Source organism: Diadema antillarum, unplaced genomic scaffold, assembly GCF_040938485.1.
Source record: "Diadema antillarum isolate AM-2024a unplaced genomic scaffold, OU_Dant_1.0 scf00000019, whole genome shotgun sequence".
NCBI lineage: Eukaryota > Metazoa > Echinodermata > Echinoidea > Diadematoida > Diadematidae > Diadema > Diadema antillarum.
The window spans coordinates 68,103-92,994 of record NW_027270908.1 but is presented as its reverse complement, the minus strand read 5'-3'; the positions used below and the strand labels follow the sequence as shown (position 1 = coordinate 92,994).

At 40.4% G+C, this 24,892-nt stretch overlaps 1 protein-coding gene across 1 annotated transcript; it reads right to left on the bottom strand.

Annotated features, from left to right (window-relative positions):
- Nucleotides 1–2,793: 2,793 nt before the first annotated feature.
- LOC139728383 (cadherin EGF LAG seven-pass G-type receptor 3-like) lies at nucleotides 2,794–24,812 on the bottom strand. The gene is made up of 14 exons (XM_071639329.1): nucleotides 23,613–24,812; nucleotides 22,397–23,167; nucleotides 21,380–22,000; nucleotides 18,505–18,676; nucleotides 17,915–18,119; nucleotides 17,499–17,608; nucleotides 15,582–15,877; nucleotides 14,395–14,558; nucleotides 7,255–7,401; nucleotides 6,677–6,787; nucleotides 5,828–5,987; nucleotides 4,876–5,135; nucleotides 4,012–4,195; nucleotides 2,794–2,987 (listed from the first exon to the last, which is right to left on the bottom strand). The coding sequence occupies exons 1-14, from the start codon at nucleotides 24,580–24,582 to the stop codon at nucleotides 2,794–2,796; spliced, it is 4,365 nt and encodes a 1,454-aa protein (XP_071495430.1). The 5' UTR covers nucleotides 24,583–24,812.
- Nucleotides 24,813–24,892: the final 80 nt, after the last annotated feature.

Genomic DNA, 24,892 nt, shown 5'->3' with positions numbered 1-24,892 from the left:
AGAAATGTATCATTGATGTATTCAGAATGTCAAAAAGATGGTAAATTTTGTTGCTCCTCCCTTTTGCTTTGATGGAACAATTTTTGATTGGTGTGCAGTTTTATTTTATTTTCTTTTTTTAACAGCATTGCTGGTTTGCTTTTCTGGTCACTATGCTTGCTCACTTGCTTCCTTTGCAGCTGTGGTGTTTTTACTGTTGTCATCCGCGTGTTTTGTTACTTGCTTGTTGACTGTCGACAGATCAATGAGGAAATATGATTTTATTGAGGTTATTGCAGCCAGGATAGGCTATGTGTATGAGTCAGTAACATACTGATATTCGTACACCTGAATCAACGGAGGCAAAGATGTTGACTTTTCTCCACATCTGTGTCTCATTTTAACAATCTTTTTGTTTTTATATGTTTATATTTTTACCTGCTTTCTCCCTTGCCCCCCCCCCCCCCCCCATGCTCTCCATTTTTTGCCTGTTATGCTTGCTCTTTTGCCTGCTTGCTGATAACTTCAATTAATTTAATCTGCACTGGTCATGACTTTGAAATGAAGTTGGTGAAGAGTAAATGATTTGTGCCGGAAGAAAATGTTTGAAAATTACCAACCAATACACATATCGTGAACATTGACCTGCAGTCATAATTCAATGGGGCACATATGCAGTCACTCATAGAAACACATTTCGGGATGCTGATAACTCTACACCACAAGTGCATTACAGTTCCATCTTTCTACCTTCGTCTAGTGGTGACCCAAGTTGCATATTGTAGCATTTAGTGTCTTAAAGACAGAATGTGTAAATTATAGGTTCAAACTACCTCCAGCTATGGCAGAGCTACAATGTAAGCAGAAATATTTCTGTTGTTCATTGTGACAATGCATTTCACGCAAATGCATCAAGGTATTTTCATGTTTTTAAGATTTTAACTTCCACTTGAAATAATTTTCTTTAGCTTTTTATTTATGGATTTTTAAAAACGTTATTCTGCATTTGGAAGTGACATATTTTCTGTTTGACATCCACTCCCCAGCTGTCGAAATGAGGGCTGTTAGTACGAAAGGAAAATGGAGGATTTGTCATCCCCCTTCTTGTAATAAGTGTCCAATTGTGACTACAGCTTGTACCAGGGTACTTGTACCACATCATCATTTCATCTTTCCATTGATGTTGTAAATAATTTGTGATGAACAGATGTGCATTAAAGATCAATGCTAAACAGCAATCATATTCTTATGCAGCTTTCATTTCTCATTTGAAAAGTATTATTTTTCCAAAAAGGCCTTTTTAACAGATTAAGACCATTTGAACTGTAAGTACATGTATATTCTAATTATAACTTACTATCCACCATTTGCAGATTGACCATAACAAAGCACAAACAAAAGTTCTGGTTTATCTTTAGGAGACACACTGAACAGAGTACAGATATACAGTCACTTAATAAATATTAGTGTGCAAGATGAGGAAAATAAAAATAAAATGTATTTGAAACTTATGATATGTCACAGGTTTGTTGCAAAGGACTCTCCTACAAACAAAGTCCTCCAGGGCCAGTAAAATTGCTTTGTTAGATTAAAATTGTATCATATCAGAGGGAAGAAAAATCATTTACATTGTGATAGTGAGTGGTAGTTTGTTGTATTGGTGTTCTGTGTGACAAATGACCAGTGTATTGAGTGAGCCTGTTAATAGCTAGGGACCGTATTTGGAAGGACCCTATGTGATTAGAAAGATGATGCTTCCCCAGTCAACTTAGATTTGTTTTGTGCTTGATATCAATTTCTTTACATGATCCAGAAAAGCAAGCAAGCTATTCACATTGGTAAAGGCATGCTCCAGCACAAGTTTAATGCCACTCACTGGCTGGTAAAGGAAACATTAGCATATTTAGAGGTTTGTTTATTTAAGACTTGGGATGTTGTGGTAGGTTGTTGTCTTTTTTTTTTTTACTAAAATGATCCCATGAAAAAGGTGCAATTAAAAACCAATGTCGTGTAGACAAATCAAAGGTTTGGCACAAGGTATTAAACATTTAAAAGACAGTAATTCACACATCTACATCAGCCACATTTGTCGCCCATTAAAATAATATAGTAATGTTTCTCAAAAAAGAAAAGATGACAGAACATTTGATATCTCACATGCACAGTAGGCCCTATGTGTGTTTATTCAAATAACAAAAGTTTATAACGGTACTAAAAGATAAAATGACTTGATGATACTAAAAAAAAAAAAAATCTGTTTTTCCTACTGATGATAATTACCATAAGCTATAATGACAATGAATGAAAGTATTTTGTCATTACTGCCCCTGTCAATAGGAACCTACTATTATCGTTACAACTATTTGTACACCACAAGTGCTAACTACATGTATTCCATGTTCAAAACTGCAAAACTGGCTAAATACTGGTTAGTGGTAAGGTTGGAGTAAAGATTAGGGTTAGGGTTAGGTTTAGGGTTAGGAGTTTGGGTTAGGGTTAGGATTAGGTTCAGAATTAGGATTAGGATAAGGGCCAGGGGAATGGTCCGGGGTAATTGCCCAGGGGGTATTTGCCCTAGACCCGGGTATTTAATGGCGATGTTCCTTGCCCAAGGCAACAGTAACACTTGAAAATGCTGATTAGTAAACATTATCACTGTGGCTCGCCATGATTATTTAAACTCTTATTCCATGTTCACATATATTGTGTAGTGAATTTTGCGTATGCAACCACTGTGCTGATCAATCCCAGTGCCTACTTTTTCTCTGTGGTTGAAAGGTGCCATAAGAGCTGTTGCATCCCAACAAAGATAGTCTACTTATACATGTATTCCAAGGTACAGTTCAATAGGTCTGGCATCTGCCATCTTTTTTCAAAGTCGCACGACCGTGTAGCAGTAGCAGTGCCGTAGCTCCCCACTGGGCAGTCTACAGTCGCTGTCCCGCCCCATTGGGTTCTCGGCCACCAGAGACCCTCATCAAAGTTTTTGGGACAGAATCCATGGATAACTGAGGAGGGGAAGAGAGAGAGAGAGAATCAGTTATATACGTGAAATATACAGTTAGTATTGTAAGGACAATAATTTGGATAACATTCTGTAAACATTAATATTTTTGCGTGGAAAAATTTTCACATTGAGTGGCTCAAAAACATATTTGCAGGTTAATGAATTTGCGCTGCTCAATTTTCAATCCATTCAACACATGCAGATAAGATTATTAGATTTTTTAATGGGTTTTAGAATTCGCTCTAGCCAAAAATAAGACAAAATATGCAAAAATTAATGTGCCACACAAATTTCTGCATTTAGTATCAAAGAAAACGCCAACACACACAATGTCAAAATTACAGATGTACATGTGTTCATGGCAATTTTTTATGTATACACCAGTAATGTCCAGTGTTTAGTACTTTAGGTCTACTGATTGTAGCAAAAGGAAATATTTATATACTAGTTTTGTACAATTGTCTTTTATATACCTGATATATATTACTGTTGTACAACAAAATTTCTCTCTTATTTTTCATGTGGTTTTGAGGGCATAATGTGTGCTTGTATTTGCATGTGTGTGCTTGGAATGCTACAGATTCACAGCCAGAGTCCTAGAATGTGATATCATTACTCAAAACATGAAAACATCTTATAAACAAGTGCTACAAAATATATCTCTATCTGTATTCTATAGTACTGAGTGATGATGGTATTGTAAACAAACTTTCTAATCTACCACGGGTTCGTTTCATGAAGTAATCGCAAAAAAGTCTTTACATTAACCTCAGAGGTTGCTCATATGTAGCAATATAGAAAAGTAAATCCATTTCATGAAGTCTCTCATAATTGTGTCATATGAAGGAAACATCTCTCATAAGACTTTCTTGAAATGGACCCCTGTTCAAAAAAAAAATCCTTGGTGTACATCATTTAATGTGCAATTTTTTTTTTTAAAGCACATTAAAAAATCCTAACATAAAGTTGTTCTTTTAGTGAACATCAACCAGAAGAAAATAGTTTCAGCTGGTCAAGGTTACTACCTTCGCATCCACTGGCTGTGACCTCTGCATGGGGGTCATCACAGGCATCGCATCGCCGGCCATTAACCCCCCTCCTGCAGGAGCACTGACCGGTCTGTTGGTCACAGTCTTGACTGGAGGATCCAACCTCATAGCAGTCACAGGGGTAACAGGTGTCACTGTCTAAGGGGCGATAGAAGTGTTCCTGTGTGGAAGGAGTCAGATGCAAGACCGCTTTCATTGAAATCTGACAATAATGAGATAACACTTGATAATATATACCAAGGGAATTTTAATTGGTGTAAGATATCCATGGGTATACGATGCAGGAAGTTTGAGTGGTTTGGTTTCATTTTTTTTTTTTTTTTGGTCATCTTTTCTCTTCCTCATGGTTTGCTAATGCCTTCACATCCAAGAAAGGTCATTTTTAGCTTAACAAGCACATGATAAAAAAAAAAAATCAAATAAAAGGATACCGTTCCAGAAGTAGGGGACAGCAACAGTAATTATGATTACGAAACATTTCCTTTTCAGTAATATTGTCAATAAACATTTTTGCACTTCTAATCTTATACTAATCAGAAAAATAGCCAGAATAGCATAATACTCCTTTTGTACTTATACCTGATAACAAACAGAAATGGAACCTCATACATTTGACAGTACCAAATTCTTAGACTGAGAAAGAAGTCACAAAACAGCTTTGTTGTTTGGCTTTAGATAATGCAAGTGTGAGACATTTCAACAAAATCATATGATCTAGATAGGCTACAACATGCATTTCAAAATCTTTTTATTTTTAAAGGAGAAAAAAGAGGACTTTTTGTAAAATCCAATATTCTAATCTACAATCAGAGTTCCAGGTCCCAGTCTCCTGGTCCTCACCTGGCAGTGGCATTCCCCTGTGGTCATGTCGCAAGCGGGGTCAAACCCCATCTCCTCATCACACTCGCAGGGGCCGCAGACCGGGTATCCCCACCAGTCATCTGGGCACTCCTCCACCATGTGCTGGCAGTGGTCGCCATAGAAACGCTCCGAGCAGGTGCAGCTGTAGCCAAGATCCGTCTCCGGAGAAAGGTCACAGGTGGAGCCGTGCTGGCATGCACCCAGTTCGCACGCTGACAAGCATTCAGGGCCAAAATGACCTGAAAAATAAGTTGAAAATGCTCCCAATTTTTTAAATTCAAAGAATCAAATTTTTGCAAATGTTATCAGGAGTTGCTGCTCTGACTTTTCCTGTGTTGTTGTACATTACATTATTGAAGAAGCTCTATACATTTTATTACGTGACCTTGCACCACTGATTCCACATACCTAGTGTGCACTGCCCTGCCCATCATGGCACAGCTCACTTCTGAGATACTTCAAAGGATTACTATTCCAGGACTAAAGACAGATCAGCAACAACAATAACAAAAAATACTGTCAACTACCCAAAAACAAGAATGAAAGAGACTTACCAGAATTATATAGACTCCAGATAGAGATACATTACAGAGCTGCAGAAAATGCCAACTTCAAATGAGTAAGAATGAAAATCACTTTTCATCTGCTTTCCCTGATCACTTTTACTGTGATCTATTAAGAACCCAAGCTTTTACTAGATTTTATTTTGTATATTTAGGTATACCCAAAGATTTTGCCAGACTAACTTATATAGTCTACTACAATCATTACAATTTCCACTGTTTTTTGTCTGATCCTTGGAAGCTGAGAGCAATGATAATACATTATAATGATTTAAAATGCCAGTGAAAAATAGAATAACAGTGGTTTGGGAGAATTATGACAGACTGTGGATGGATCAAGATGGAACCTGTGTGGGAGAAAAGCCCACCTTTGTCACAACGGCACTCATGTAGGTCCCACAGATCCACACACTGGCTCTGGGTGGGGCAGTCTGCATCCAGGCAGGAGTCTGAGGCATTGCAGCCATCCTCCACATTGGTCCTCGCCCCCACAGCGGGGTCCAGGGGGCTACCACCGATGGACATTCCCTAGGGGTAGGGTTGGGTAGGATGGCGGGGGACAGGGGATCAAAAGAAAATGTATTATGTCAAGTTTTCAACTCAAACTAATGTATTATGATGTAAAAAGATGTAAATATGTTGATGTTTCATGTATTTTCAAACTAGAGCTACATGTATTCATTGTACTGTACTTGTTACCTTTTTAGAACCTTTGTATTAGACAGGTATCAGACTTGATTAGCATTCATGCTGTTTTCTGGTACCTTTTATCATGATTTCATGCAGGTGTCTTTCATTATGTATTATGCCATGTAAACATGTGAACATAGATAATAATAAACTTCAAACTTCAAACTTCAAAAGGGAATGAAATCATATTGAATACAAGTACATGGATAATGGAATACAAAACTGCAAAAGTCAATGTTCAATTCGATTACATTCAAATTTATGCTATTCTTGATTGGAATCTGAAATGAAAATAACGAGCTGGTTGTTGATACATTTATTCATCTGAGATGTTTCATCTCTGAACTATGGCTTCCTAAGGAGATCATGAATATTCAATGGGTCCTGTGATGTCATGCACTAAAACCTACATCTACACACTCCATGTTCATGCTACTTTCATACTACCATGTACCGGTTATTTCACTTAGCAAGATATAATTTATCCCACAGTCATCAACACACTGGTGAGATGACAGAAACAATACCATTAGGCATCCAGCGAAGCCATTGGTGAGAGCGCCCTCTGTCAACATCCCTCCCAGCGTCACTCTGATCACCCTCTCTCCGTCAAGGCTGTCCAAGGCTCGAACAGACCTCTGTTAGTACAGGAAATGTTTATTAGACTGGAGTTTACACACCTCTCTGAACATAAGGACTTAATATCTACATAAGATAGCAAACATGGCGATATGACCAAGGACCATGGCACCATCATTAATTCACGTCCGAAGGAACAAACAATTAACAGATATAATTTTGTTAGAAAACACTGGGAAACATGTAAACCCTTTAAACTGCCTTTACTTTTTATCATTTTTTTATAGATATATGGAGCTCACTGTTCTACATGTATAAGTTGTCTTATTTCATTTCATACACTGAAGTCAGCCTCAATGTGCAACATGTGTTCATCTAAACAATAACTGTTATTTTACCTTTACCAACATTCTTTTCAAGAATGTTGGAGAGTATGTGCTATTACTAAATGGAAGACTTTTCAATTCTAAAATTCTGTTAAACAAGTACAAAGCTTAGCTGAAAGTGTCTCCTCATGGACACTCACCAGGTCCCAATCAAAATCCACTGAGAGAATCACTGTGTTATTCTCCCACTCTGCCAAGAAGTCATGCCACTCCCCGTCACTGACTGGTCGCTGGTCAAGCTGGACACTGACTGAGCTGGTGACGTAGTGGATGTAGCCATCGACCAACTGCAAGGGGGGCCAAACAATGAGACTCTTTAGGAACAACATGTTGAATTTAGCCTTTTGCTTACACACGCAGGGTGTGTCTCAACACACATACAGAGACTCCAACCCCAAGCACCTTCTAATCTGGAGATTCTCCCTCCTGAAACCCCTAGCAAACGGGAGACTCCAACTTGATGTGCGCTTCTCGCACATCACGAGCGCGAAGTGCGAAATTCCTTGCAGCAGGGATCCAGGGCCCCTAGCGGACCCTGGAAACTCTAGGGTTCTAGATGCTCTCTTGTGTTATCTACGGCTCATTTTTCAACGTACGATGAAATTAAGTAAGAAATCATTTCAAGTGGGAGACACAGAGCCAGGGCGGGAGAAATTAAAACTCAAGCAGGAGAACGGGAGATTTTGCAAAACTGGGCTTTCGGCGGTGTCTTGGCATTTATATGCCTTTAATTGGAAAGGAGGATTCTTAGTAATGAGGAGACATTGTAGAGTTGATGTGAACTGTGTGAGTGCCTTTATTCAACTGGTTCTTCCAGTGTGTCCTTTGCACATGGGGCATATCATGTTACATCCAGCTTTAGCTGGCAGGTTAGTCTTTGCTCAAGACTTATCATCGCAAAGACTTCTCAAACATATATGTATATCAACACATCTCCCTTTCTTTAAAAGGAGATAACATTGTTATCGACTATTTACATACACATGACAACCTCTCAGAGTTTACTTTAACTCTTTTGACTTTCATGCATGTGCGTTTCAAACATCCAAAATCTTTGCTGTAGTTTCATAACTGAGTTCTTTGAGTTCAATGTTTAGAGTTCATATGCGACAACCGGGTTTCACTGCTTCTTAGTGCGCGTATTTAATCTTTCGCGTATTTTAACTAAATCCTGTCTTTACATTATCATTAGAGTCCATCATGTTTCAACTATTAACTCTAACAAATTCGCGAAAAGTTCTTCTCGAGCGGTCTTAATAATTCGCGAAAAGTTCTTCCTCTCTAGTTTCACTATTTACAAATCTAAGCGGATGGGAGGCTTCACGATGCGTCCACTTCGGGTAGATTTCACAGACGTCGCGTTTCGTGTAGTCTCGTCTACCATCGGGGCGTTGACGTTGTCGTCGTCGTCATCGTACCTCTGCGCTGGTTGTCGCTCGTCTTGGCCTCGTCTAGGATCAGGTCGAAGATGACGCCTATTTCTGCGACGAATCTCGCCAGTCTCTGTCTGGACCAGGTACGACCGATGTGGTAGTGTTTTCTTGATGACACCACCTTGTGACCATCTGCCGGTATTCATGTCTTGGAGTTTGACATGATCTCCTACTTTCAGGTGGGGTAGGTCACGAGCATGTTTGTCGAAATGCTTCTTTTGCTTCTGTTTCTGCCCTTCTTTCCTTTCCTTCACCGAGCGAGCATTGATGTGCTGGGGGTCAAGTAGTTTTTCGGCCATAGGCAGATTTGTTCTGATTCGCCTGTTGAAGAGCAGTTCTGCTGGCGATTTTCCACATTCTAGTGGCGAGCTCCTGTAGACCTGTAGAGCTCGAAGGACTTCTTGTCCGCTGTGCTTGGACTTCCGCATCAGGTTTTTGACAATCTTGACGGCATTCTCTGCTTGACCGTTCGACTGCGGGTGATATGGACTTGTGGTCGTATGGCGAAAGTCCCATTCTGCTGTGAATTGTTGGAACTCACGACTTGAGAACTGTGGTCCATTGTCTGTGATGAGTTCACACGGAGTTCCGTGACGGGCGAATACAGCTTTCATACTGTTGATCACTGCTCTACTTGTTGTGGTCGACAGTGAACACAGTTCTATGTACTGTGAAAAATAATCCACAATCACCAGGTACTCCTTGTTGTCCAGCGTAAGCAGATCTGCGGCCACCTTTTGCCATGGTCTATCGGGTACCATGTGAGGTTGAAGGCTCTCTTTCTGCTGTTTTGGCTGGTACGTGAGGCAGGCATTGCAGTTTTGCACCATTTCTGCTACATCGTGGTTGATCCGGGGCCAGTACAGGACATCTCTTGCACGTCTCTTGCACTTTTCAATTCCCAAATGCCCTTCATGGATCTTTTGCAGCATCTCACGTCTCATTGTAGCTGGTACAACAATCTTACTTCCTTTGAAGATGATGCCTTGTGCCTCTGACAGTTCACTTCTGATGTTCCAGTATTCTCTGACTGAGACTGGACACTGTTGTTTTCTCTCTGGCCATCCATCTCTGATGACAGCTAAGAGTTCTTGTAGTGCTGTGTCTTTCTTTGTCTCATCTACAAACTGGCTTCGTTTGTTTGACGTGACTGGCATGTTCATCACGAAAGCATCTACATAGACTTTGATGTCTTCCTCTCTCATGACATCTGGTTTTGACTCTGGGTCGACTGCTCTGGAGAGGGTATCCGCTGTGTACATGTACTTCCCTGGTGTGTATGACACTTTCAAGTCATACCTTTGAACTCTGATTAGGAGTCGCTGGATGCGCAGGGGACAGTCACACAGGGGCTTGACGAACAGGGGTATTAGCGGCTTGTGATCTGTCTCTACCTCAACCTGTCGTCCATATATGTACTGGTGAAATCTTTCACATGAGTACGTGATAGCTAGCAGTTCTTTCTCGATCTGCGCGTATCTTGTCTCTGCATCAGTCATGGCTCTAGATGCATACGCTATGGGGACCCAATCTTGGTCATGCTTCTGAAGCAACACTGCTCCGAGCCCATTCTTTGATGCATCAGCTGACAGCTTGGTTGGTTTTGCACAGTCGTAGAAATGCAGCACTGGCTCTGTTGACAAGGCTTTTTTCAGCTCTTGCCATGCATGTTCCTGTGCATCGGTCCACACCCACTCATTCCTTTTCTCTAAAAGGCTCCTGAGGGGCTCTGATTTGGTTGACAAGTCAGCGATGAACTTTCCTTGGTAGTTGATCATGCCGAGGAATCTCTGGACATCCTGCTTGCACTGTGGTCTTTCCATGTTCTGTATGGCTGCCACTTTCTTGGGGTCAGGCTGAACTCCTTGATCACTGATGACATCTCCGATGAATGTCAGCTTGTTGACACGGAACTCACATTTTTCTCGGTTGAGTTTCAAGTTGTTCTTTCTCGCTGTCTCTAGAACTTCTTTCAGCCTGAGGTCATGCTCTTCCTGTGTAGCTCCCCATACAATGATATCGTCCATCATTGTGTTCACTCCTGGAATATGCGCAAAGAGCTGGTGCACTATCTTGTGATACACCTCTGGAGCACTGCATATTCCGAACGGAAGTCTCAGGAATCGGTACCTTCCGAAAGGTGTGATGAAGGTACACAACCTTGAGCTTTCATCATCCAGCTGAATCTGCCAGAATCCACTGGATGCATCTAGTTTACTGAAGTACTTCGCTCCGGCAAACTGCGCGGTTATTTCAGCTCTCGACGGTAGCTGAAAATGCTCTCGCTTTACAGCGCGGTTTAGATCTCGCGGATCTAAGCAAACTCGGAGTTGACCGGTCTTTTTCTGTACGATCACGAGAGACGACACCCAGTCAGTGGGCGTATCTACGGGCTCAATGACGTTCATGCGTTCCATTTTGTCTAACTCTTCTTTGAGTTTTTCTCTCATCGGAAACGGTACTTTTCGGCATGCGTGTTGGACAGGTCTCGCATTTTCTGTCACTGTGATGTGGTGCTTACCGGGCACACATCCTAGACCTTCAAACACGTCTTCATAGTCTTCGACCGACATTTTTTCATCATGTGTGTTTTTTGCGACATTCAACACACGTTTCACCAGTTTCAACTTGTCACACGCTTGCAAACCTAGTAATGGTTGACGATTTCCGGGAGTCACTAGAAACGACATATTCTCTGTCAAATTCTTGTGCTTCACCTGTACAAAGCAACGACCTTTCACTGGAATTTCAACTCCACTGTACCCTGTCAACTTGACATTCGCCGATGACAACTTTGGTTTTGGTTTCAACGTCTGATACACACTCTCTGGTAGTAGATTCGTTTGCGCGCCTGTATCTAATTTGAACAGCACTTGACGTTCATTCACAATGAGATTCACTTTCCATTCGTCACATGACTCCTGTGACTCGACGACATCAACAAGAAAACTCTCATCCTTGGAATTACTCTGTAGTTCATTTACCTGAACACGACTTTTGCAACACTTCGCGAAGTGATTCATTTTTCCACATTTTTTGCACACCTTTCCTTGTGCAGGGCATGAATACATGGCATGTCGATTGCCACACCTGCCACAAGCCTGGGAATTCTGACCATGACTTTGACTTTGACTTTTTTGCTTCCACCTTGGAGGTCCTGATCTTTTACCGGGATTGACTGCCTTTTTCTTTTTGTTCAAAGCATCAACAGGGACTGACACATCTGCCTTTGAACCAAGCTCTTGTGCCTGAGCTCTGGTAATTTCAGCAGCACGACAAATTTGCAATGCCTTTTGAAGTGTCAAATCATCCTCTCTGAGCAAACGCTCACGCAAACCACCATCTGTGATTCCACAAATTACCTGATCTCTGATCAGACCATCAGTCAACTCTCCGAATTCACACGATTGTGCACGATTTCTCAATTCTGTGACATACTGATCAATGTTCTCACTCACACCCTGAGATCTGGTAAAGAATTTATGCCTCTCATACGTGACATTCTTCTTGGGAGTGCAATATTTCTCAAACTGTTCAAGCACTTTCTCCAACTTCATCTCATCACCCTCAGCAAATGTGAATGTGTTGTATATATCAAGGGCAGCATCACCTATCACATGCAACAACATTGATGTTTGTGCTTTATCATCTTTCCTTGACATTCCAGAAGCAACATTATACAGAGTGAATCTTTGCTTGAATCTCTTCCAATTCTCAGACAAATTACCCCTCAAATCTAGTGGTGCTGGTTGGGTTAAGTTTGCCATGTTCACTCTCTGAGCATTCACTCACATGAACAGTGTTAACAATTAGCAGAAAACTGTATCTTTTCAACAAGTAATCTTATGCTCAATCATTCGACACTTTCACGAGGTGAGTATGTTGCATCATATACATGTGGCTAATCTAGGCCGAATCCTTATCGCTCTGTTCACCGGCAGTTTAAGGCACTAGCCCATGGGCTTGACCAGCTGGCACATAACTCACAAGAAGCTCTAACATTAACTCATAAGGCCAAGCCTAGTCTACACTTTATCAAGGCCACGTCACTGGCTGTAGTGTTCCCAATACCTCATGCACTGTGCAGTCTGGTCATTTGGCCTCTAGAACTTTCTGTTCCTAGCTGCCACAGTGCTGATGCAGGTCATTGGACACACAATACAGTCATGCACATTCAGGTACGAGTATGTCATACACACACACACACACGCTGGGCTAGTACATCTCAACACACTGCTGCTTGGCTACTGTACTGCATGCTAATGTACACATAGCTCCATGCATCCTCCACTCTTTCAAATGAAACGGTCTAGCCTGTTTCTTGCGTGGATTATTCCTTGTCCTAGTCCCTTCTGTACTTCAGAATGATGTAGACAGTTGACTGACACCATGACTTGGACAGTTGAACCACTCTGACACCATGTCTTGGCATTTATATGCCTTTAATTGGAAAGGAGGATTCTTAGTAATGAGGAGACATTGTAGAGTTGATGTGAACTGTGTGAGTGCCTTTATTCAACTGGTTCTTCCAGTGTGTCCTTTGCACATGGGGCATATCATGTTACATCCAGCTTTAGCTGGCAGGTTAGTCTTTGCTCAAGACTTATCATCGCAAAGACTTCTCAAACATATATGTATATCAACACAGGCGGGAGATCTCCCGTCGAAAGCAGGAGAGTTGGGGTCTCTGCACATAAGATATACAATATTATCATGCTTCATTAACCCGTTGAGAATAGGCCAATTTTGCTACAACACACATTTCCTATAGACACCTGCCTGAGTATACGCGGGACTCGTCATCCGCGGGTAAACTTACATTCACTACTTGTTACTCTGCCAAATTCAATAAAGTTAATTGGCTCCAACTTGGCAATATACCACCTGATGAAGACTTTTGAACCACAAAGATCTTCCCACAGTATTTCCATTCTAACTGATACGAGGAAGAAGACACATTCTATAATGTATACCACAAAAAAATAATGATATCCATTTAATGCACCCTAATTAGACCATAAGACTTAGACAGGTGTGCAAGAGTGAGCTCAATACTAGATGGAAGCAAAAACAATCAAGTATACAAGGGTTTGAGATCTCAACAGAGAAATGTTTTGTGTCTTTCAGCCTAGACTGCAAGGTGCACCGTCCTGCTACGTGGCCTGTCAGAGTGATTGGAAACTCTTTGAAGATGCAAATCTTCTATGTTCTATATTTCTGATAGTCTGTGAACAGTTCGTTAGATATTCAGTTCTTTCTTTCTGCTGTATATCGAGAACTACCATTTGCTGCTCTTATCACATGTTCAATAAATTAAGACTTTTATCGCAAATGAGCTAGGCACCATTTCTAAACATTTTAAAGTACATGTAAGTCCATCATCAGATCGAGCAAAATTAATCCTTTCCAGTAACACTTCACTTGTGACATAACAAGGAATATCTTGGAAGTCATGATTAAATATATCCTGTACTTTATTATTTTCTTTGTTTTTTAGCAGCTTTAATCACAAATGTCTCAACTTAACGAGAATGGAGTTAGCTCATTTTGCAATAAAACTCTTAAAATGTCCCATAAACAGGAGAAGAAGGCATTTTACAGGCTTACAGGATGTCACACCATCCATGATCTACCACATCAGAGAGAGAGAAAAAAAAATAACCCACACTACCTTTGCAGATAAAAAAAGAAGAATCTATGAGATACAGCTACCTAGGAAGGAGTGTAGACTCGTATTTATAAGCTATTGCATTGTGCAATTGCATTGCATTACGTTGAATGTCCTAAGACAGACATAGTATAAAAGATGTGTTTGGATATTTCATTTGTGTGTCTCCCAAAACAAACCTCAATTCGAATGTTGACATCGTTTGTCAACTCAAGAAACATCAAGACTCCACTGGGGTCCCTAGTGCGGAAAGCGATGAGATTGGTCCACGGTAGGGTGATTGTCTCGTTGGTGTCAAAGGTCATGTAGCCATCATTCTGGACACGAACAGGATCTAACATTGCTTCAACATGGAAAAAAAACAATACTACTCATTGTAAGATCATACAATTGCAATATATAACATATTTTTACTCGTATAAGACAAAGATGAAAATGAGAAAAATGAAGAAGGAAAAGAGGAAGGGATAAAGGAAGTAGAATAAGGAGTGGGAAAGAAGAAGGAAAAAACAAGACTGCACATGGTATTAAAGCAAATATATATATATAAGGGTTTAAAATTTCTAGTCACAGTGATATACGCAATTCATGACCAATATATTTGCATTTCCTGTTTTGTACAGATAAAGAGAAAAATATGATTAAATGCAAAGACAATGACATGAGAATAATTCTGCTGACCACTTTCACTCCAGATCGCTTCACTCAGTGGTAGTTTTATGTCAAAGTTGACAAATGCTCTAATACTGCCACCAAATGGAATCTTCTGGAAAAAATGGTATAAATTAATGCTGCATCTTTCCAAAGAATGTTCTACATATCATATTTGAGGTAAGTTCTTGCAATCAGATCTTTTTTAAAAACATTTATCTACTAAAGATCCTGTTTCTTTATGGATAGAATAATATCAATATAATTACTGACATTATTTGAGATTTCCTACAGACAAATGTGAGCTCACAGAAATACACCTACAATCCAGGCATGACATTGTTCATTATTTTTTATTTGATGCACTGTGAGCAAAACTCCACACCATCCGACTGATTTTACAGACACTGAATATAAGCTGTGCAGACCAGGATAAATTGTTTATACCAGTTGTGACTTAATTCATCTTTGTTGTCTTCCAAGAAGTGTCAGAACTCTGTGCAATAATGGGTATAGAAGAAAGCACGATGTATCACATCCTATGTATTTTACTGGCTTTATGCACTGCACTTGCATTTGTGCCACAAGCTACACTTGGTGCATCAGGCGGATGCATCAAAAGTCACACTTTGGAGAGCAAAGCATTAATCATTGTGTAATACCAAAAAAGAGGCATTGTTAGGGACAAGAGAAATTGCCGACAGACAGAACCTACTTTCCTGGCAATTAACCCCTCCACTCTGGGAGGAACAGTGACAGGTGTAGCGGTCCCATCCGCTCTCACAAGTGGCTCCCGTGTGACAGGGGTCTGACTCGCAGAAGTCGGACTTGTGCGGGCAGCCGGGTTGGGTGCCCACGTCCTCCACGTTGGTGGCGAGATCGAGGAGCTCGTTGTCGATGTAGACGTCCCGGATGCAACCGTCAAAGTCCAAATCCTCCCCCTGAGCTCGGCTGGAGTTGGAGATGTCTGGAAGATTGCCCAGAAAGAATGGTCCAGTCAGGTCCAACAACCTACAGATAGAATAAATTGAAAGATGTTTTAGTGCCCTGCAAACACAAAAGGATAAAGAAATAAAAAATAAAAATCTCTCATTTTTTTTTGACAATGAAGACAAACAATCATATTAGAGGACTACTTAAGTCAATTAACCTTGAAAGAAAGGGAATTGTATTTCTCAATCTGGTATCATCTTTTTGTATTTTTGTTACATGCTTTGTTATATTTAAACTATGTTCTGATGTGTATATGAAATGCAAACATTTTGTTAGATTACATTCTTCTGATAAATAAAATGAATAGACTTGAAAAATGAATTTGAATGGTGTTTTTCAAAAGAATAACCATGTAGAAATCTAATTTTTTGTGTTTAACATCACAAATGAATTGACCACCTATCTCTATTTAATTGACTTAAGTGAAAATGAAAACATATAGAATGTTTTCATCCTGATTAGAATTTATCACTCTCTAAAAAGAGCATGAGGGCGTCTTGACATTAACAGGGACTAATTCTGAATGAAATCAACAAATTCAAACCACAAAAGCACATAGGTATTACGTTATTAATGTAAAATGAGATAGTCAAACTTGGCAAAGTATACAGTGGGGTTCATGAAACAAGAAGTAAATTTCAAATAACACTGAGATGTACAGTGTGTAGCAACTCTTGTAAAGCTATTATTTCACCTTTTATTCATGCACATCGATTCAAATACCATCACTGCAAACAATAATGCTAAAATGTTCACTATCAGTATACTCTGTATCTGATACTGCACTTTGGATATGTATCCAAGTATGTCATGTTGTGTATAAGTTTGTTCTTGTTTGAAATTAAACAATAACCCAAACCAAAAGCAAACTACTTTTACAAGGGTCTAAACTGTGGAGCTTAGTGTCAATTGTAATATACATCCTTGCAAGCCACATTATGAATCGGTATGAGACAAAAATACTTTCTCATTTTACCATTTTTTATCCTACTTTATTAGGTTATGAATACATCTCAGATTTAACCCTATGCATACCCATACTGCGGTCTGCCTTGTGGAAGTAATTGCTCTACACATTCTACACACTGGGCTATGCTTTGCTACTGACAAAATTGTAGCAAATTGACAGAAATCTGTCATTTAGAGAACATGTGTCATTTTCATTTAAAGAACATGACACATACGCAGGGCGGTGAGTTGGTTCAGTCGGTAGCACGTCTGCCTCACGATCCTAAGGACCCGGGTTCAAACCCAAGTCTGGACTGAGCAATGTTGTGTGTAAACATACCGTCCCCTCTAGCAAGAGGCAAAACACTCTGTCCCTCGGATAGGACATAAAACGGAGGTACCGTGTATGAGAGAGTCACAGCTCATGCACGTAAAAGATCACGCTTTATTCATTCATCGCAAAGAGCAGGGTGTTTAACCCAGTGAAGTGGTCCCACCTCACATCCAACTGGACCCCATGGAAGACCAGTTTAGCATAGCTGAATATGGGCTATCCAGCCATCTTCTCAGATGGAAGTGAACAAACAATCAAACAAACAAACAAACAAACAAACAAACACAGTTGATGTCAGATCAGAAGTAGCACATTATTTTATGCATACCTCCCCCCCCCCCCCCCCACCACCATTACCTGTACTCCCCACTCCCAGTTGCTGAGGCAGCACAGCTGTAGTCAGGGTGATCACCGTCATATGCGAGAGCAATGGCCGCGTCGCATTCATCCAGAATAATGGTAGCAGTCTGTTAGTATCAATAACAATAAATATACACACTTAATAAAGATTACATATATTCCAGAAATGTAACATAATGTAGAATTTCAATTCCACAATCTCTGCGATAGTGACAAAAAAAAAATTTACTACAAATATAATGTAGTCATTGTGGTAGGGTAGTATTCTAAGGGAAGGAAAATTCTTCAACTGTGGACTAAACAGAAAGTACACGGGTGACAGGAATCACCGAGGACGCAATTCACGATTAAATTGTTGCACATATAAAAATTGACTGAACACACCAACCATCAAATAGTACCATGGTACCTACCATCAAATAGTATTCGATGACAACCGTGTGCCACTGCTCGTCACTGACTCCTCCCACTCTGCTGGCCGTTACCGTGGTGACATCACTTCCTGTCGAGAAGGAGAACTGCACCTGATCGTCGACGATCTCAAGGGCGATGAAGTCATGCTGCTGGTTGTAGCATCCATTATAGAAGATCATTCCACTCGGCTTGCGGGTGGCAAAGCTTAACAGGAGAATGAATCACTCACTATGATTCAGTTTCAGACCGCAGAAAGTGAACTCTGACTTCTTTCCCCCTTCACTAACATTCACCAACCCTTTATATAAGATATATATGCACACACATGAATACATGTGTGCATATGAATATGTTTAACTTAACAACCTCTCTTCTCCTTCTTCATCTTCCTTTCCAGTAAAGTCCATCAATGACTTGTATCGTCGTAATTTGGGGGGATGTGTGGTGTGCTGTGCAATTCCCTACTTTTACCACCACTTATGATTATGTGCACACAGAGTTCTATGCTATCATTGTGTGGTACATACACACAAGATATCTAATTGTATGAAAACTGAAATACTCATGGAAAAGGCAATCCAATTCTAACCTTACGGACAGTTGGAACCTCACTCTCTGAGTTAGGGAGGGGAACATCATAAGTGAATCCCCCATGAAGCTCCGTGTTCTCATCTTGCAGTAGGGTCCATCAGAGAGGTCAAGGTCATGGCAGATCCAATCAAACTCTCCACCAAAGTAGTTTTCTGTCTCACAGTTTACACCTGAATCATTTCAACAACAACAACAAAGTCATAACAAATTGAGGGCTAATACTTGGTATGGTGTTGATAATTCCAAAGATTGGTTAATCCAAAAATGAAAACAGATTCATTATTTCAAAAGTTTGATATTTTGAAGGTTTATTAATCTGAAAATTTTAAAAAGGTGCGTACTAACAGACATTCAGAATTACGAACCTTACTTTGTTTTGGATTAATGAAACCTTTAGAAGAACAAAGTTGTTGTTGGTTTTTTTTATTCATGATGAATTTATGCAGATTTTTCAAAAGACCCTACATGCTTGATTTGCAGCTAATTCTTAACAAGTCGATATATTTCAGAAGACAATGAAGTTCCTACGTGTCCTTTAAATCAGCAACACATTGTTGCAGTTCCTTTTTCTATCTCAAATTGGCACATTTTGGTATAGATGTCTTTTTGATCTTGTGCAAACTTAATGAATAAATCAGTTCCATATAATCTCAGTTTCTCTACATATACACTGAATCCAGATATATCACATATGTAATGAAATTCTGAGGAGCTGATTCGAGATAGCAAGATGATATGTGACAAAATTCCATCATCACAAAATCACATCATCAAAATGTCACTAATTATGGGGAAACTTAGTTTGAATTCCTTCAAGATCCTGAACACACTTGTTGTACACAGGACACTGTTGTTATCAGCACATAAGAATAGAATCAGCACATACAAAAACAATTCAGGGATGTTAAAGGGAACCAAACTAATATATGGCAAAAGGCAGATGAAAAAGATAAGCATAAAGTGTGACAAGAAATAAACACACATAAGCATAATCATTTCACTATGGTGTACAGTGCACTCTCATAATCTCAACTGGTCCCAGATATCATCATTTGCACAGGAAAACTTGCAAGCTCACTGAAATAAGATCAACTTCACAAAAGATGCCACTTCATTCTGACCTTCTCGATTCAAGGTGGCACTCTATAGTACCGGTAAATCGGTCAAAATATCATCCTACCCTCACATTTTCAGTGCAGTGAAGAGCTGTTAAACCCTGAAGAACCCTAGAGGTTTCAAACTCTGCTCTCTGAAGGAAACAGTGAATTTTAACATTTGGCATGGGTTCAAACAGAATTTGTAATGTTGTTTTTATATCTAAGATTAATTTGCAGGGTAGCATAATACAAGAGTGATAAAAACCAGATGGAGAAACACGAACATTTCCACGCACTCACACAAGCGCACGTACACCAAGGCAGGTGTAGGCGGTGGAGTGATTTTCAAGAGGAGCTGCTACCAGCAGTCCAAGTGATGAGTAGTTATAAGAGAGACTTAGAACAAATAAGATGTGCCACTTCAAGAAACAGAAAACAGAAATTTGATTTGTTCATATTGCAGCTTCTGTTTAACTGACCCATATGTAACATAATCACGTCTCTGTACCATCAAATCTTTGCAGTATCCATTGACTGAAGCTGAGCAACACCAGCAGACCTCTCAATTCAGTCAAGAGTAGGTCTCTGGAAATAGTTGATATGAATCTGATATATTGCTGTTTGGATACTTCACTTGATATACTTTGCCTGATTCACAGCATCAGAGATACAATTGCATCCTCATCAATGAGTCTGAAAACAGTTAGCATGTTACTAGATGTATGGTAACTCAGTTGAATCTACCAAATGAGATCAAAATCTACAACATAATATACTCACTCCCATTACTCACTTGCAACAAAAAAATAATCATCCACCATTATCATATGAAATGTACCATTTGTTACAGATGGCAAAGGCAAATTTTAGAAATGTGTGCGTGTGTGCGAGTGTGTTTGTGATAACACAATATATGAGGAGTCCATCTAATATTTGTGAATAAATTTTGTGGGGGCACTGCAGCATAGTTGATGAGACTCCTGACTTTTCAATTACAGGTCCCAAGTTTGCATGGCCGGCGAAACCGGGGATGCCGGGGGGGGGGGGGGGGGCGCTTAGGCCCCTTTGCACCATACAAAGGAATACATAAGGTGTCACCACTTTGGGCCCTCCCCCACCCCCACTTTTTTTACCCCGGAAGTGCATAAGTGGCACTCAAAAAATAAATATAGACCTTGAAGTGTGAGCGCAGTAAGGTTATTTTTTTGGGGGGGAGGGGGGTTGAAGACCTTTTTTGTTGTTGTTGTTGTTGTTGCTGTTGTTGTTGTGGCTTCTCAGCAGAAGAAACCTAGAAGTGCCACCAGAAGTTGCGCTGAAGGCTTTTTTTTTTTTTTTTGTTAGCTCATGAAACCCGGAAGTGGCCCCCACCTTTTGAAAACGCTCCGCCAGCCCTGGTTTGGATCCCATCGAGTGCCTTTATCCTTGGAAAATCTTCAGTGACTGAAATACATACTCAAGTATGTGAAGACATCTATAAATCAAATTCCATTTTAGACACCTCGTAGACATTGCAAAACTTCAACAATGGTCAATGTTTGTACATTATAATTATGTACCTCATGGGACATAATAAAGAACTCTCCAGAAAGAGGCCTGAATCATGGTCTTGAAAATGTAATGCTTTACAATACATTTCTTTTTAATTTTCCATTCAAATTTTTCTATTCTCTCATCTTCGCTTCCCACTTCCAACCCCCTCACCCTCCACACACACACAATAAAAGACTTCCTAATGAATGGCACACATTTTGAGTATGCATATATTCTGTAGCCTACCTGTAAATCCATCTTGGCACAAGCAAGTGTACCCCTGCTCTTTCTGAATACAGGTACCTCCATTGGCGCAAGGGCTCGAGTAGCAGAAGTTAACCTCTGTGAGGCAGTAGTTTCCTGTATACCCTGGAGGACAGACGCAACTGTAGAGGATCTCGGGAAGGACGGAATGGAAGATCACCGTTGCAGTGGCAATGACCTCACCTGGAGTCCAGGAGCTGACCGTTGCCACGCACTGGTGGAAGCCACTGCATATCTCCTGCAGACAGAGGTCGTCACTGAACGGCAGAACGGTGGCGCCAAGCGCCGAGGAGAGCTGGTTTCGTTTGACGTATATCCTTTCTTGGAGGTGCTGAGAGGTGAAGAAAGTGCCGTCGGGGCGCTGTGCCGCAAAGGTGACGCTCAGGAGTCCAGGGCCTTCCGACTGGACGCCAAAGACATGGATGAAGTCCCGGTGTGTAGGGATGATCCTCTCCATGGTTTCAGTGAAGTGGACCAACTTTGAGGACAGGAACTCGCTGGACTGAATGCCCTCCATGTGAACCGTCACACTGTTGGCGAGCATGTCAGCAGTCACTAAGAACACGTGGAACGTGCCAAGTGCTGTCACTACATTTATTCCGTCTATAAATGAACAAAGAAAAGATGAAATGGAGATAACATTTTCACTACTGTAAATGAAAAGAGCATCAAAGCATATTGGCATTGCTGAGGTTATTCCAATATTTTCTACATTTTCTTATTCAGTTGAAGTTAAATAACACATCTGCAGAATGGTATTGTATGAACTTAGAACCATGGGCAAAATCTTGTTCTCAAAGAAAATCAAAGGTGAGCTTTATTTTTTCTGCATTGGTTGTCAGTATGAATCTAATGGATATATACCATGCAATTATTGCATCATATAGAAGTGCCCTGTTTAGAGAAAATCTGCGAAATATAGTGATCAGCTAATCATAGAATTTCACTAACACACACATACACGCACAAAAAAAAAATCAATGTAAAGATAGTCCTTACCAGATGCTTTTACTATGAACTCAGTAGTCTGTGGTAAAATAAAGAGGCGTCTCCGGAGAAACCGGTGAAGCCTTATTCCACCAGTCGATTCATTCAAGATTAGATGATTGTAGTCATTTCCGCGTATAATGGAGTACCACAGCACATCTGAAATGTCAGGATCTGTTGCAGGTACCTTTGCGACATCACCTTCATAAAAGGTACCCTCATAGCTATTCAAAAATATCTCAAAGTCATTCAGAATAGGCATATTATCATTGTAATCCGTCACACCGATGTGAACGATCACATCAGCAAAATATGGTACATTGATAGCGAGAATGACAAGCTCATACTCTCTGCGAGATTCATAGTCAAGTATTTCCAGTGTAGTGATCATCCCGGACGCATAATGTATCTCAAAAGGGAAAAGATCTTCATCCAAGATGGTGTAGCTGATATGGCCATTATCTAGGGAGTCCGGATCAAGGGCAGTCACTTCACCCACCCATTCCCCTGGAACACGATTCTCCTTGACTGTGAAGAAGTACTCCTTCCGGGTAAATGATGGTGGATTGTCATTGACATCGAGGATCTCCACGGAGATCGGCACTGCCGTTCTCAAGGAAGGAACACCTCGGTCATAAGCATATGCCACCAAGTCATATGCAGCCACTGACTCGCGGTCCAGCAATGAAGCAACACGAACAGTGCCGGACATCTCATCTATGACAAACCGCCCATCTGCATCAGACCCCCCTTCAAAAGTATACCCGACTTCACCATTTGATCCTGAAAAAAAATAATAATAATAAAAGAGAAGAGATGTATATATATATATATATATATATATATACATATTCACTGAAGAGTACATTATTTGTAGGGAATTAAATCTGAAAAAGATATTGTTTCATTTGAAGTAAATCCACATAGGCCTACTAGCTTCCTTTTTATTTCAGTCTGTATGTTGTATGTGCGTGCCAATATCATGACATTAAAAAAATAGGCCATTTTTAGGGTCAAATCAAAGTTTGGATCATTATTTCATCTATGATGTGTCTTCCCCACTCCATACCTATACATACAAAAACTTTTTCTTTTTTTAAAAGAAAAAATAACAAGCAAACAAACAAACAAGAAGTACTACAAAGCTGCCTTCAAAGCGATGGGAATCAATCTTCTGAGTCAAAATCCAAATTATCGTAAAAATCTAATGCAAACAACAGAAATTTACCTGTATCAGCATCCAAAGCAGATATTGTCAGCAGAGTAGAGTAAAGAGGGCAGATTTCTTCAATTTCTCCTTTATAATGAGATGTAGGAAAGATAGGTGGATTATCATTGATATCTTCAATGGAAATTTGAAGGAGTGCTCTGGACTGCTGGGGAATATCTCCATGGCAAGTTGCAGTTACAGTTAATACATAGTGAGACACTGTTTCACGGTCCAGCTGCAAACGGGTGTGTACTTCTCCTGAATGTTCATTGATTTCAAACTCCGGTATATCATCCATGCTGAAGCTTATTGCAGCATTGGATCCCGCATCACCATCGGAGGCTGAAACTTGAACAACAACATGGCCAACGGGAACAGATTCACTGACGAAAACACTGTAAGTCGAGTTTTGGAAAATAGGTGCGACACTCCTTGTATCTGTAACCTGACTCGTTATATTTACAGGGATGGGCTGCTCAAATATGGGGTTGTGGTCATTGCGATCATCCACATGAATGGTCAGGTTGGTGGTGGCAGATTTTGGTGGTGTGCCGTGGTCAGTGGCAGTGAGACGAAATGTATGAGACTCTATCGTTTCTCTGTCGAGAGCCATTGTCGTCACTATCAAACCTGTATTTGGATTGATGTCAAACATGGCTCCACTCCGAGCATCCGATTGAGCCGTCATGCTGTAGGTGAGCCGCCCGTTGTCGCCATCATCATTGTCGGTTGCCGTGATCGTTGTCACAATGTATCCTGGACCCTCGTTTTCAGGAACTCTTCCTACATACATCATGCTGTCAAATGAAGGGTTGGTATTTTGGACTTGTCGTCTGTATCGATGAGAAACAGTTTTGCCAGACAAGATTGTCCTCTTCTGACTTCTAGTTGTACTCTGTCTAAAATCTGCCGCATGAACGTTAACGGCTGCAAAAACTTCGCCATGTAAAATGGCAGCAATCACCAACAAAGTAAACAGATACGACATCACGGTTCCCGATGAATTTTCTTCCACTTGACTTTAGTTGATGTTCGGCAGCATCCGTGGCCTCCAGCAAGCGTCACACAATATTATTATTTGGTCATCTCACTGATCGAAATGTTCCGACAAAGTAAGTCAGTTCTTCAAACTGGAATTGAAAGCAACGCGTTTCGTCTTCCAAGGCTTTTGAGCAGCCTGCTATCACGAAATTCCGCTTTAAAACTTGTCACAGGTGACGCAAGTGCAAGCTGTATCTGGTAGGCGAAAGTCTCTTTCCTCCGCCGGTCTGCTCTGCAGACGACTCTATGGGGGCGCA

Bases quoted from the DNA above. Each gene is read 5' to 3' on its own strand.
- LOC139728383 (XM_071639329.1), bottom strand. From the start codon at position 24,582: ATGTCGTATCTGTTTACTTTGTTGGTGATTGCTGCCATTTTACATGGC. The intron at 14,559-15,581 runs GTAGGTTCTGTC...TCCATGTTGAAG, and splicing joins AGGGGTTAATTGCCAGGAAA to CAATGTTAGATCCTGTTCGT. The intron at 2,988-4,011 runs GTAGTAACCTTG...TCCCCTCCTCAG, and splicing joins CACAGCCAGTGGATGCGAAG to TTATCCATGGATTCTGTCCC.